Source organism: Nymphalis io, chromosome 13 (genome assembly GCF_905147045.1).
Source record: "Nymphalis io chromosome 13, ilAglIoxx1.1, whole genome shotgun sequence".
Classification (NCBI taxonomy): domain Eukaryota; kingdom Metazoa; phylum Arthropoda; class Insecta; order Lepidoptera; family Nymphalidae; genus Nymphalis; species Nymphalis io.
In genome coordinates this window covers 9,562,916-9,575,965 of record NC_065900.1, presented here as the reverse complement: position 1 = coordinate 9,575,965, position 13,050 = coordinate 9,562,916, and the positions used below count along the sequence as shown (strand labels likewise).

Genomic DNA, 13,050 nt, shown 5'->3' with positions numbered 1-13,050 from the left:
TATAGTAGAGTTTACCGTTGCCCATAGACATTAGCGCTGTAAGAAATATTTATTCATCCTTTACATCGCCGATGCGCCAACAACCTTGGGACCAAGATGTTATGTCCTTCGTGCCTGTAGTTACACTGGGTCATTCTCCCTTCAAACCGGAACACAATAACACTAATTAAAACTACTGTTTATTTTGCGGTAAAATGTCTGATGAGTGACTACCACCCAGTAGATAAGAATTATAACAATTTATCATTAGTTGTAGGTACTAAATATATATTTCAAAAGTTACGATCACATAAAGTCAAAAAAAAGCGTTTTAAACATGTATCATACAAGCAGTAGGTAAATTTATACATTAGGCAAATTAATTTGTTTTAATTTGATTCGAAATACATTCACAAATAAGTTTTTCGTTATATATCATGATTGTCTAAATGTTCAGTTGCTACACAAATAAATTTAGGTTATTTATCGAGATTAGGCGGTGAATGTACTGGCAAGCAAGGACACGGCGGTGGACCATATGGAGAGTTGAAAATGGGCTGGAAAAATCCTGAAGCTGCGGCCAATTGTCTGTAACCATTGTTAAAAGATATTTTACTGTATTGAATTATAAAAAAAAAATACTTTTTTAATCAGCTCTAATGCGGGAAGTTAGGTAGGTACACATTTGGCAGATTTTCACCTGAACCGTACATATTTTCTCACGATGTTTTCCTCCACCACTGAGCACGAGATGAATTAAAAACAAAAATAAATGACATGAAAACGTAACTTGGGCTTGAATCCGCAATCTTCGGTTAAGATGTGTTATAGCAGTGGTCTATCTCATTTCAGATGTTAAATATAGGTAAAATTTTCATTTTCCCTTTCAACTAGTAATTATGTTAATTTCCCAAAAAATAGCTAAAAGGCATAAATATAAATAAACACAAAATGAAAAAATAACGACACAAACCTGTATTGTTGATCCAAATGAGCTTTTTCTATTCTTTTGTCTTTAGCCCTCCTGTTTTGGAACCATATTTTCACTTGAGTTTCACTTAATGACAAGGCAGAAGCAAGTTCACATCTGAAATATAACACAATATTGGTTTTCATAATTATTTTTAGTTCTATAAGTAAGCGTAAAAAACGAAAAAATAAGCTAGTGTAGCGTATTTTTTTTTAAATGTAAATAATTAAAATGTAATAAATCGCCTTACCTTCGTGCCCGAGCAACATATTCCCCTCTCGCGTATTCGAGTTCAAGTCTTAATGTTTGATGAGCAGAAAAGGTTGTGCGTTGCCGTCTAGGCCGACTCTCCTTGCGTCTTCTGCGTGCCACTGAAAAGAAAAACTCGAATTGTCTACATATAGATACAATTATCAGCATGTTATTACTGTTTATACTCAACAAAAGTTACCTTTTTTTTAAATATATTAACATTAATCCTTTTTCCTCATTAAGATACACGGCTGCTTAATTAAGCCTTATAGTTCAGAAACATTTATCTTACTCTTGAAATTCTCTAGGAATTATTAAGTACAACAAAATTAAGATTTTTTATTAAAATTAGGTTACTACTAACTGCTTTTTAACTTATTTTTTAAATGATAAGTAAATAAACACTGCTAAAGACTTTTCTCTAAAGGTTATTGTTATATTTATATTGTTGAAGCCACCTTTTTATATTTTATAATATATTTGCCCGCGCTTACTAAAGCTAGAATAAATGCATATTAATTATATAAATAAGTATTACTTTCTTATGACGATGTCGACCTCGAGAACCAGGACACAGCACTGGAAGTGTCATGCTAACTCCGAAACAAAGGAAGGAAATTGTTTGGGTTATTTTGTCGAGAATTTAGGTTTCATCAGGTTGAAAAGAGAGGAGCATAGAAGAAAAAAAGAAAAAAACAATTACAGAACTGATTTAAGATTTTTAGCACATGCGCCAAGTTTCCTCGATAAGCATGTGCTGTTTGTTACCGTTATTTCAATTATTTGGTAGTTTGGATGAGTACGCCCGTAGCACATTGGATTAGCTATAAGCTCACGTGCTTGACGGTCCTGAGATCAGTTCGACAATTCCACCCATCAACTTTTTAGTCAAATTTTCATTCGCCCTTGCCTTGCATCAGTTCTCATTTATGGAATTTGCGATGTCATTTATCGTTAATTGCAAAAGAAAACAAGGCGGCGTCAAACTTGGATTTAAGTGAAATTATAGACGAATTCGCAAAAATTAAAGGGCGCAAGAGATTGTGAATTGGACGGAGAATTCTATTAAAAATCGTTTTATTCCCTTTATTGATCTCATCTGTATAATAAATATTCTATATTGTCATGTGCGTGTGTACGCGGAAAGAGGGAATGAGGGCCCGATTCTTTCCTTATGCACCGGGGCCCTTGTCCACCTAGCTACGCCACTGCCTTTGAACATAGGATCTTGGAATTTACCGTCGTTGATACAGGGAGATCGCGTTATTGTTTTATAAGCTAACTAAATTAACAAGATAGTAGATATTATGTTTAATCTTTTATTGATACTTTTTAAAATTAAATATTGTAAATTTTCGGAAGAAAGCGATGAGCATTAATTTATATTATATTTTATAATATACAGAGATAATTACGTAACGATTAATTATAATTAAACGCAATCTGCTTATAACAAAAAGCTTTAATTGTACCTAAGGTTTCCCCAATGTTCCTGTAGACATGGGGAAGTGATTTAGACACGAGAAAAGAGCTTGTAAGAGCTCCCGATTCCGTGCCATATTGTACGGAAGTGAAACCTTGCGCCGGACAAGGGTGAATCACGATTATTTTAATAATCAGTTTGTAATATAATACGCAAGCGTCGCTGTGACGATATTGTTATGTTATGAATATCATCGGATAGGGTTTCCTGATTTACGCCTTCTCGGTAAGGATTCAAATATTGCGTAAGTCGGTCGATTTGGTAATGCAGAAGGATTTCTATTTGTCATATTAATTAACTTCTTAACACTTTTATTGGCCAAGATGGCTGAGTGGTTAGAACGCGTGAATCTTAACCGATGATCGTGGGTTCAAACCTGGGCAAGCACCACTGATTTTTCATGTGCTTAATTTGTGTTTATAATTCATCTCGTGATTGGCGGCGAAGGAAAACATCGTGATGAAACCTGCATGTGTCTAATTTCACTGAAATTCTGCCACATGTGTATTCCACTAACCCGCATTGGAGCAGCGTGGTGGAATAAGCTCCAAGCCTTCGCAAGAAAGAAAAGGATTAGCCCAGCAGCGGGAGATTCACAGGTTGTCACTGTACTGATTTTCTTTGTAATAAATCAAATTATCATCACATTGTCAGTTTTGATGAAATTAAGTTTAATAGAAACAATTTTAAAATTTAATTAAGTAGACTATTCTATATTTTCAAATTTCAAACTAAGCACTAAACTAGCAATTTTATATATAACTATATCAATTTAAGCTGGCATTTTTAAAACTAAGAATCTCTATTTTCTTTAATTAATTAGATCTACAAATCAATTTATTCTATCCTTATTTAAAAATTCAAATGATAGAAATACATTTTTTTTTAAATGTGATTTTCTTAAATTGTAATAAATATACGAAAATAACTCCAACAACTGTCGCCAGACAGTATTATACTCTGTAACTAGTAGGTAATAATAAAATGTCCGCTCATTTTAAGATTTACTTACGATTCACTGATCGCCGATACCATATAAAAACTGACAGTTCGTTATCCCCTATCTGTATTAATAATTATAAAATAAGAAGCTGGCTTATGTAAACTTAAATACATTGAACTTACTACAAAATAGGTCCTACCATAGGTAGACCTATTTAGTTTTTGTTGTAAAATTGTGATTACTGGATATAACGTAAAATATTCATATTGGGTAAAAGGAATAAAGACAAGAGCCATAGATCAAAACTTATGGCTTGTATGGTCATATATTGCAAAAATATAAAAATAGAATTTTGTAGATTAATGATAACGGTAAAATCTTTACTTAATGGAGTGAAACATCCACATTCTTGGTAATAGCCTTGTTGATAATATAACGCACGCTATTTAACGAGACTTAATACGTACGTATATATAAGGAAAATGAACAAAAGTTTATTCAATAGTTCGCATGATCTGTGTCGTTAGACAAGACGGTGCGTGAGACTGTTTTAATGTGTTTATTGTACAAGTATGGGTTGTTTGCCTAATGATATCTATTATAATGCTCCAAATTGTACTCATAAAGCCTCGTATCATTTTGTTGTCTTTAACATCATAGTTTCGACAACGTTTCTTTTTATTATCTTCAAATCTATCACTGTAATGTCAGTTGTTCTTATTAGTGAGTTTACACATTAAAAACTAAGTATTACCATTAAGGACTAGCTATTTCATATTACGCTACTTCTTTAACTTTATTTTTATACTTTATAACCCGTAATTTAATGATAATAAATAATCTATTAAAAAGTTAGTGAACAATATAGCTCAGATCAGTTTGATATAAAAATAAGAAGGGTGACATGAGAATCGTCAGCTGTTGTCGCATATGTAATTGGGCCGCAAAGAGCATAATCTGACTCAGTATTGTCATATTAAATTATCACGGCGCCAATCGTGCGGAAAGTGAGCAATAAAATGATTAATTTTATTGACATATAATCTACATTTTTTTATTTGGACCGTATTGAGATTAAACCACAGCATTAACAGTTTTGGATGGATGCTATTTATTCTTTTTTGTAGTCAAAATTTTGGCATACAATCACCTGTAGTTCAAATAAAACCTAACGTTACCACAGAAGACGTAAGACACTGTATCTGCTATAGCATAAGATTTCTCCGCACTGCATTGTATGTGTATTGTAATAATAGATTATTTATTGATTTTACTAAATTATATAAATGACGGGTTCATTTTTCTTAATAATATTATTTACGTATACTTTAATAACAATTAAGGGATTAGTCGATATTATTTACACAATTAAATATTAACAAATGTAGCGGCAATAATTTTTTTAGTGTATATATTTCAAATAATAATACTCTAATCAATTATTGTATGGCAAAGATACTTTGTCACCTTCGTTATTAATCAATACAAAAGCATTATCATGCCCTTCTCGTATACTTTGACCACCGCATCATCAAGTGATAAAAAATACCCATCCACTGCGCTCCCTAAAACGTATTTGTTATTTGCGATTTAAAAATGATTGTGATTAATCAACAATGCTAACAATACAATAATAAAGCGTAGGGTTGCTACCCTTAATATTCATTAGCCATCCCCTAATTACAGATTCGTTCGAGCATTCATTCATCGAGAGAGAAGTACACCTGACTTGTAATTTTTTTGTTTTCGATTCTTCCTGTGGAGATATTGATATTGCAGAAAATGTTTGCTTCAATAAGTTTCAATTGAAAGATAGAGCGTCTGATAGAAAATTCTTTTGTATAAGTAAGATATGATTCGTAGTGGAAACGCATCGATTTTTCATTTATTCATAATTTATAATTTAAGTTTTAATGGAAAATACAATAAAGATACATAAATATATTAAATATTCAAGTCTACACGTGTAAAAACTTTGATTTCTTAATGTAATAAATGTTTAGTAATTATTTAAGATTTAATATCTTTTTTTTATATAATATCATTCTTATCAATTTCATGATTTATAGTAGAAAATTCAAAGTTAACTATAACTGTTTACTTTTCCAGGGGATTTGAAATCAATCAATCAATCAATCAACAGCCAATCGTTGTCCACTGCTGAACATAGGCCTCTCCCAAGCTGCGCCAAAGCTCCCTGTCCTCCGCCTTCCGCATCCAGTTGGTGCCCGCCACCTTCTTAAGGTCGTCGGTCCACCTGGCTGGAAGGCGCCCTACGTTGCGCTTGCCGATTCTAAACGGCCATCGGTCCTACGACATACGTGACCAGCCCACTGCCACTTCAGCCTGCTAATTTTGCAAGCTATGTCGGTGACTCCGGTTCTTTTCCGGATAATCTCATTTCTGATCTTATACTTCACAGATACTCCGAGCATAGCTCGCTCCATAGCACGCTGAGTGACTTTGAATTTGTGGACTAGTCCCGCAGTTAGTGTCCACGTTTCGGCACCGTATGTCATGGCAGGTAAGACGCATTGGTTGAAGACTTTCGTCTTCAAACATTGCGGTATAGGATTCGAAATATTATACCTTATTATATTTATATATGCTACTTTTAATGTTTCACATATTACCGATAAATTGGTCGTTTGTCGAATAAGTAATATTTTTGAGAGCACTGTCAGATCTGTTTAGAGCATTACATATAAGTTTCTAGTATTTACATAACACATAATATCTGGGGCGGCCCTAAAATATTAGGCTAGCATGTCACTATTGTAAAAAACATTGAAAAATATAGACATATTAAATATTGATGTACGTACATCCCAAAAAAATACATAGTAGAACGTTTGTGAATTTTGTAGGGGCTGATGCTATTTTGAAGTTAGACTTATTATTTATTATATATATTATATTATCAAAGCCAGAATTCTTTCGTAGTATCTCACTATTGTTAGAGACGTTGGCAAATTAGCATGTCATATTTTAAAAAATATATGTTAATAGAAAAATAAACAGAACTATTGTTAAAATCTTATCTAAAACATTGAACTCATCGCATTGCATTCTGACTTTTATACAGTCGTTTTCTCGAAATTCGATGAGATGCTTTGTTGTATTTTCGATGTTAGCATCTTATTTGTTTAAAACCTCAAAACTTTTTTAAACTTATACACAACTGTTATGTAGAACTATCCTAGTTGCCACTTTATCTGAAGTTTATTTGTAAGATGCGAACTTCACACACGATTCCGATGTGATATTCGACTCGAGCGGAGAGGCACGGGAGTGGAAACACTGTCAACTTCAAAACTCAAAACTGTTACTGATATTTCTTGTCAGAAAGACTTAAATAACTTCTTACTGACTTTTGGGATTTACGCCGTCATTAGATCGAAGAGAGACTTTATCGTATTTATGAATTAATTACATACGTATGAATTTAAAGCAAGTAATTTCACGGACAAAAGCTACTAAGTGCTTATAAGTATATTTTTAAACTACATATATACATACGTATTATAGTAAAATATAAAACAAATAAAATATAAATTAAGTCTGGTTGGATAGAAACGTCTCCTAAATCCCAATCCGCTCAAATACGATGTAAAACGAGGACGATACAAATTGCGGCTAATGTAAATCACAATGTTATGTTTCCAGCGGAGTGGGCGCAAACCACATGTTTGCTCCCACGGGGACACCGCTTGGAGTCATGAATATTGAGCGTTTATTTAATATAGATTTTAACTTAAAAAAAGTATTGGAATTATCTTATTATTTTTTGTTTCGAATCTATAGCTATTTTATTTTACTTGACTTCAGTATCCTATTAAAAATAATATAGTTTTTATTGCAATACATAATATTGTATAAGTAGTAGATAGTAGTGTTTTTTTTTTTTTTTGTAATTTTGTATATGGGTCTTGTTACTTGAATAAATAAATTATTATTATTATTATATTTCTTTTGTTCTCGTTGTACCTACCTAGTTTTTAACACTGATTTGAGAAAATAAAGCTTTATTGTTAAGCCAGTGAAATTCTTATCGTAAAATTTTTATGTATCTAGTGACTTAAAATTGTTCTGAGACATCATTCTTTATAAATTAAAAAAAATCTGACGTTACCCGAATTTCAAACAAAACTTAATTTTACTTGGTATCGCCGAGCCGCTAATTTTCGTTTCAGTTTCACGGACCGTTGTTTCATAATAGTTATAAGAGTTGAACAATGAATTTTATAGCTGTGTAGAACAGTGCTGGCAATTTTCATACAAGGGTGGTTTTGAATGGAACGCGGCTTGCTTCTATATTGAGGCATCGAGTCGTGGTGTAGTAATCGCATCAAAGCGACGCTGATGCTGGCTGTCGCTTCGCCTTCCGTGTCCACAAACTGGAAACTCAGACGTTTTTAAACGACGCGAAAAACCATTATGATTCTATTTTCAGAACGACAATACTCATTCTAATAAGCTTAAAGTATGTTGGCCGTAACGATGAAATTGTATGTCTACTTAAGCCCAAGTATACACCCAATAAGGTGAATTAAACTCATTTTATTGAATACTGTAACGTGTGAATTTATTTTGAATTTTAAATAATATAATGTAACATTATATTTATGCTTTATATTTATTGAAAATAGCTTATAAAATAAACACGATTTTTTTATATGTTTATGCTCTGTATCTATAAAAAATCTCTAATGAAATATAAATAGAAATAAGGTCATGTAGAACAAACATTTTATTACAAAGTTAATTACAATATAGGATATAACTATACTTTTCTAAATAAATTTCATAGCAATAATGTTGGCACATTAAAAATATTAAGATATCACATAGGTGTATATTCGGAGAGAAACGTTATATGAGATACTATTACATATTAAAGGTGTATTTTGCGTGAAGCATAATAGGAAAAATAAACCTAGTAAAACGCTTTTATAAATATATCAACAAAATCCATAAAATAGAGTAAAATGATATTAGAAAAATTGCAAACATTTTCTTTGAATATTTTATAAAGAAACGTCCAGCAAAGAGATGAGATTAAGTATCCGCGCAATACGGCTTATCTATACCATCTCGCTATTATATTCAAAGTATTTTTCTAGTGATATTTTATTTGCAGGACCATTATAGATTCTATGAAACCCTTTGATCTCTTTACCTTTGGCGAAGAAGGATTCAGGAAGAAGCTATACCTACCTACATTTATTTAAGCTTACATTGCGAAGAACACAAACAGTATCAAATTACATAAAAATTGCGAAAATGAATAAGCATATAAATAGGTTTTAAAGTGTATTTTAAAGCTAGAATGTAATATAAGAAATTAACCATAACCTTCACCGTCAAATGCCAATGTCAGAATTCAAAAAAAATCAGCTGGCCATATGGGCTCGTCCGCCTACCTATACTTAAAAAAAACTTAATTTTACTGGTGGTAGAGCTTTGTGCAAACTCGTCTGGGTAGGTACCACCCTTTCATCAGATATTCTACCGCAAAACAGCAGTACTTGGTATTGTTGTGTTCCGGTTTGAAGGGTAAGTGGGCCAGTGTAATTACAGGCACAAGGGGCATAACATCTTAGTTCGGTGGCCCATTGTAGGGGATGGTTAACATTTCTTACAATGCCAATGTCTATGGACGTTGATGACCACTTACCTACAGGTAGCCCATATGCTCGTCCGCCTACTTATAATATAAAAATGTATATAAGCTAGTGAGTCAGGTCAATAAAAACTGTTGGGTGTTGCCGAGATATTCAGTACCAACTCGGAAATACAAAGTTTTCAGTGTTACAGTCCCGTGACGAGAAAGCAAAGTTTCTGCGCCTGATATCCTTCCATTCGTGTCAGGTTGTTGTCCCATCAGTCTGTGGGAGTAAGGAGGATGGGGTGCACCTGTGTGTGCAAACAGTATAATAAGAGAGTATAAGCGTACCTATCCACAAAAGAATAATCACAGGAGAAATATCGGTAAATATAAGATTGACGCAGCGTACTTTGGCCATAAAAGTAACACTTTAGAGTGTTTTACCAGATCTTCTATCTCATCTTTCCTCTTCACAAAGCTTATTAATTTCTTATTAAATACATAATTGGTATGTCTAATAAAAATTTACAATACTAGCTACTCTTCCCGGCCTTGCACGGGTAAAATAAGGGTATACATTAACGTTTACATTGAAAAACAACCATACAAAGAAACATTATATTTTGGTTCAGGAACCATTCCAGGCGTACTTAACAATTAGAAAATTTTTATGACAATCGCTTGGGAACGCATAGGGGACAAACATAATATTATTTATTAAGAAGTTTATATAAAATACGTGTATGGAATACATTTTAAAAAAATGTGTATGTTTCTTAGAAAACTTCCTAATTTTAAGTATTTAGTTTCAGAACGTAAATTTGTTACGTGTTGTTGTTGCGAAACATGGCACGGCGTTTTTTATTTGTATTAGCGCTTACAGCGAGAGAGCTTTTGTTCTTGTTGTGAGGAGGCTTTGACAATTCAAACTGTACCATCATATAACTTTTTCACATTTATATAACTTTATGTCAGATTTTTGTATCTGTATTTTTTTTATTTGCTTACTGTTATGTAAATGCGTATCTGCGTATTGGTGAATAAAATTTTATATACGTTTTCATTTATAAATAAATAAACAGTCATAGGGACTGCTGATAGAAGTGAAAACTTGAAACTGTTAAATATATTTGTTCAATTTCCACATCTATTGGTACTCCAAATAATAATTTTATCCCTTTTTATTATATTTTTTTTTAATTAAATATTATAATATAATTACTAAAATAATATAAATTTTTTTATTTATAACACTTAAACTGATTACAATATTACTTTTCTTTTTTTATTATATATATTTTTATTCATCAAAATACACTGTGTATCGAAAACTCGGTACAAAATATTAATAAGCCTTAATTTACATAAACAATAGTTAATATATACTTATACTATTTGTATGGGCTGTTAGTATTTACATAAATTTCAATCATGATTATTCTCATTAATTTCCACAATACTAAAATACAAACATTTTCAAAGGATTCATTATATTAATGTTAGCAGGTGACACAATGCGAGTCTATCCCCAACGATAAACCTGAGTAACTCGCCTGAAGAAGTTTTCACTTCAAAATATAATGCTTGAAATATTAATTTATTGATCTTTTTAGAAACAGATTAGCTTTGTATTTTTAATAAAATAAATATATATTCAAAAAGTTAATTTATATAAAATGTTGACAAAATACAAATTCATACGATACGGAAAAGATTTTTTTTATTGTATGGGTAGGCGGACGAGCATATGGGTCACCTGATGGTAAGTGGTCACCAACGCCCATAGACATTGGCACTAAGAAATGCTAACCATCGCTTAAATCGCCAATGCGCCACCAACGTTGGGAACTAACTGTTGTTTTGCGGTAGAATATCTGATGAGTGGGTGATACCTACCCAGACCTACCAGAGAGCCCTTGCTATTTTCTAAAGATTCTTTCCTCGGCTTTTTATCTCTATTTATGAATTTCTCATTTTATGATCATTAAGGAGTCTTTAAGTAAATAATATGAATATTAAGTTTAAAGTAGGTAAACAGTGATATAGGCAAGAGTTTCATTTAATTTAAAGCTATCTTGTTAAAAAAACTGTTGTAATAATATAGCGTGTACAATTATATACAAATGTATAATATATCATAATATATCATAGACATAATTAATCAAATGTTGATATCAGATTGTACCTATTATGATTTCGTTTAGTACCAAATAACAAAAAAGAAAGTAGAATTTTATATGTTATATACTAGATTTCTAGCAATTATATTTTATTTATTTAAAAATTTTGTTAGAACAAAAGGCGGAACATAAAGGCACCAGTCAATTGCAGTCAGTTATAGTTTTGGCAGCGTTCGCTGTGAAAGCACTTAGATTTCCACTATCTGACTACGTCCATACTTAGTTATCTTTCTTTATCTAATTTTAAAGTTTAATTTGTTTTAAAGGAACGCTTGAGCAGCAGAAGTTAGTGTGCGTGCGATTTGCGTTTATTATATATTATATATAATATAGGTAAATTTCAGAATATATTTTGAGGATTAAAAAAAGGAAATTGCAAAGAAAAACGGTTCGCTCGTTTAATTGGTAATACAAATTAAATTTATGTTAATGTAACCTAGTATCGCATAATAATTAGACATTCCTGGCCCATTAAGCTTTAGTTAGCTTGCTTCGGAAATAGGAGTTTGTACCTAAAAGGCTTATTAGCATCTTGGACATCTTATGTAAATTTTTAATATAATTTAAAAAGTAGGTAATTTTGGTCGGAAATTAATAAATGTTATTATTATGGGATTAAAATAAAATGAATACTGACGAAAATATGAAGACTAATTCAAAAGATTGCGTAAATGGACCCAAACTAAAACTTATGTTCAATTATATCGTATGTAAATTCTGATCTACTTATGCTAATTTTTAATAGGTTAAATTTAGGTTACTTATTTGTTTTACTATTAAGAAAATTACAAGAGCAAACACAGCGCTTCAATTATTTATGATTAACTTAATTTATTTAATAATTACTATATAGGTACTTAATTGCAAAAATAAAAATTTAATATTAAACGCATTTAAAGAATGCCAAATGTGTAAATTTGAATAGCCGATACCGAAATAATGTAGAAGTAAAACTTACAAAATGCTGCGAGACCAGCGCCGAATGCCAATTGCTGATGAGGTAACAGAATTGGCCGAGGGCAGACTGGTAGAGGTGGCGGCGGCCACAACGGCGATGCTGGTAAACTCTCTCTACCTTCATTATCTCCAATTTCTACGTCAGAACACGAGTCGCTATCAGATCCCTGTGGGTGTTCCTTATCCTTATTCTTTGGCTGGTCGAGATGACCGTAAATCCGAGCGAAGAATTTACGTGGCGAAGACGGACGTGGCGTCCGAATTGATGTGTCCTTAGATTTTTCAGGATATATTTCTTTATTCATCATGTTGAAATTTAATTTAAATGAAAGTAATTGCTTGCTTTATAAAAACGATATTATATGATTATTTGGCACTTATCAAGCAATCTTAAATTTTTAAATCTTAATATTGTTAAATCTTTCGAATAAAATTACGTTAACGAATACTGCACAACGCATCACACGTGCAACCCTATCCCACTTTACACGTGGATTGAAAGTGTCAGGTGTTTGTATGAATAACGGTCCCGCCCTCGGTATCTTTCATCCCTTACGGAATCGGGGAAATGGTGGCTACCGGCCAATGAGAGCACTCTCTCATATTGAATCCAACCCACTATAGGCGGGCACGTTTCAATTGATTCCCCGATATTAAAATACTTTATCAAGTTTAAAA

General features: G+C 32.1%; 1 protein-coding gene across 1 annotated transcript; it reads right to left on the bottom strand.

The window, feature by feature from the left end:
* Positions 1 to 434: 434 nt before the first annotated feature.
* On the bottom strand, positions 435 to 12,680 carry LOC126772970 (homeobox protein rough-like). The gene is made up of 4 exons (XM_050493574.1): positions 12,374 to 12,680; positions 1,200 to 1,320; positions 953 to 1,066; positions 435 to 567 (listed from the first exon to the last, which is right to left on the bottom strand). The coding sequence occupies exons 1-4, from the start codon at positions 12,678 to 12,680 to the stop codon at positions 459 to 461; spliced, it is 651 nt and encodes a 216-aa protein (XP_050349531.1). The 3' UTR covers positions 435 to 458.
* Positions 12,681 to 13,050: the final 370 nt, after the last annotated feature.

What these genes read in the sequence shown, in the direction of transcription:
- LOC126772970 (XM_050493574.1), bottom strand. Translation starts at nt 12,680, where the DNA reads ATGATGAATAAAGAAATATATCCTGAAAAATCTAAGGACACATCAATT. An exon ending in TATGTTGCTCGGGCACGAAG is followed by an intron (nt 1,067 to 1,199) that starts GTAAGGCGATTT and finishes GTTATATTTCAG; the next exon opens with ATGTGAACTTGCTTCTGCCT. An exon ending in CATTTGGATCAACAATACAG is followed by an intron (nt 568 to 952) that starts GTTTGTGTCGTT and finishes CAATGGTTACAG; the next exon opens with ACAATTGGCCGCAGCTTCAG.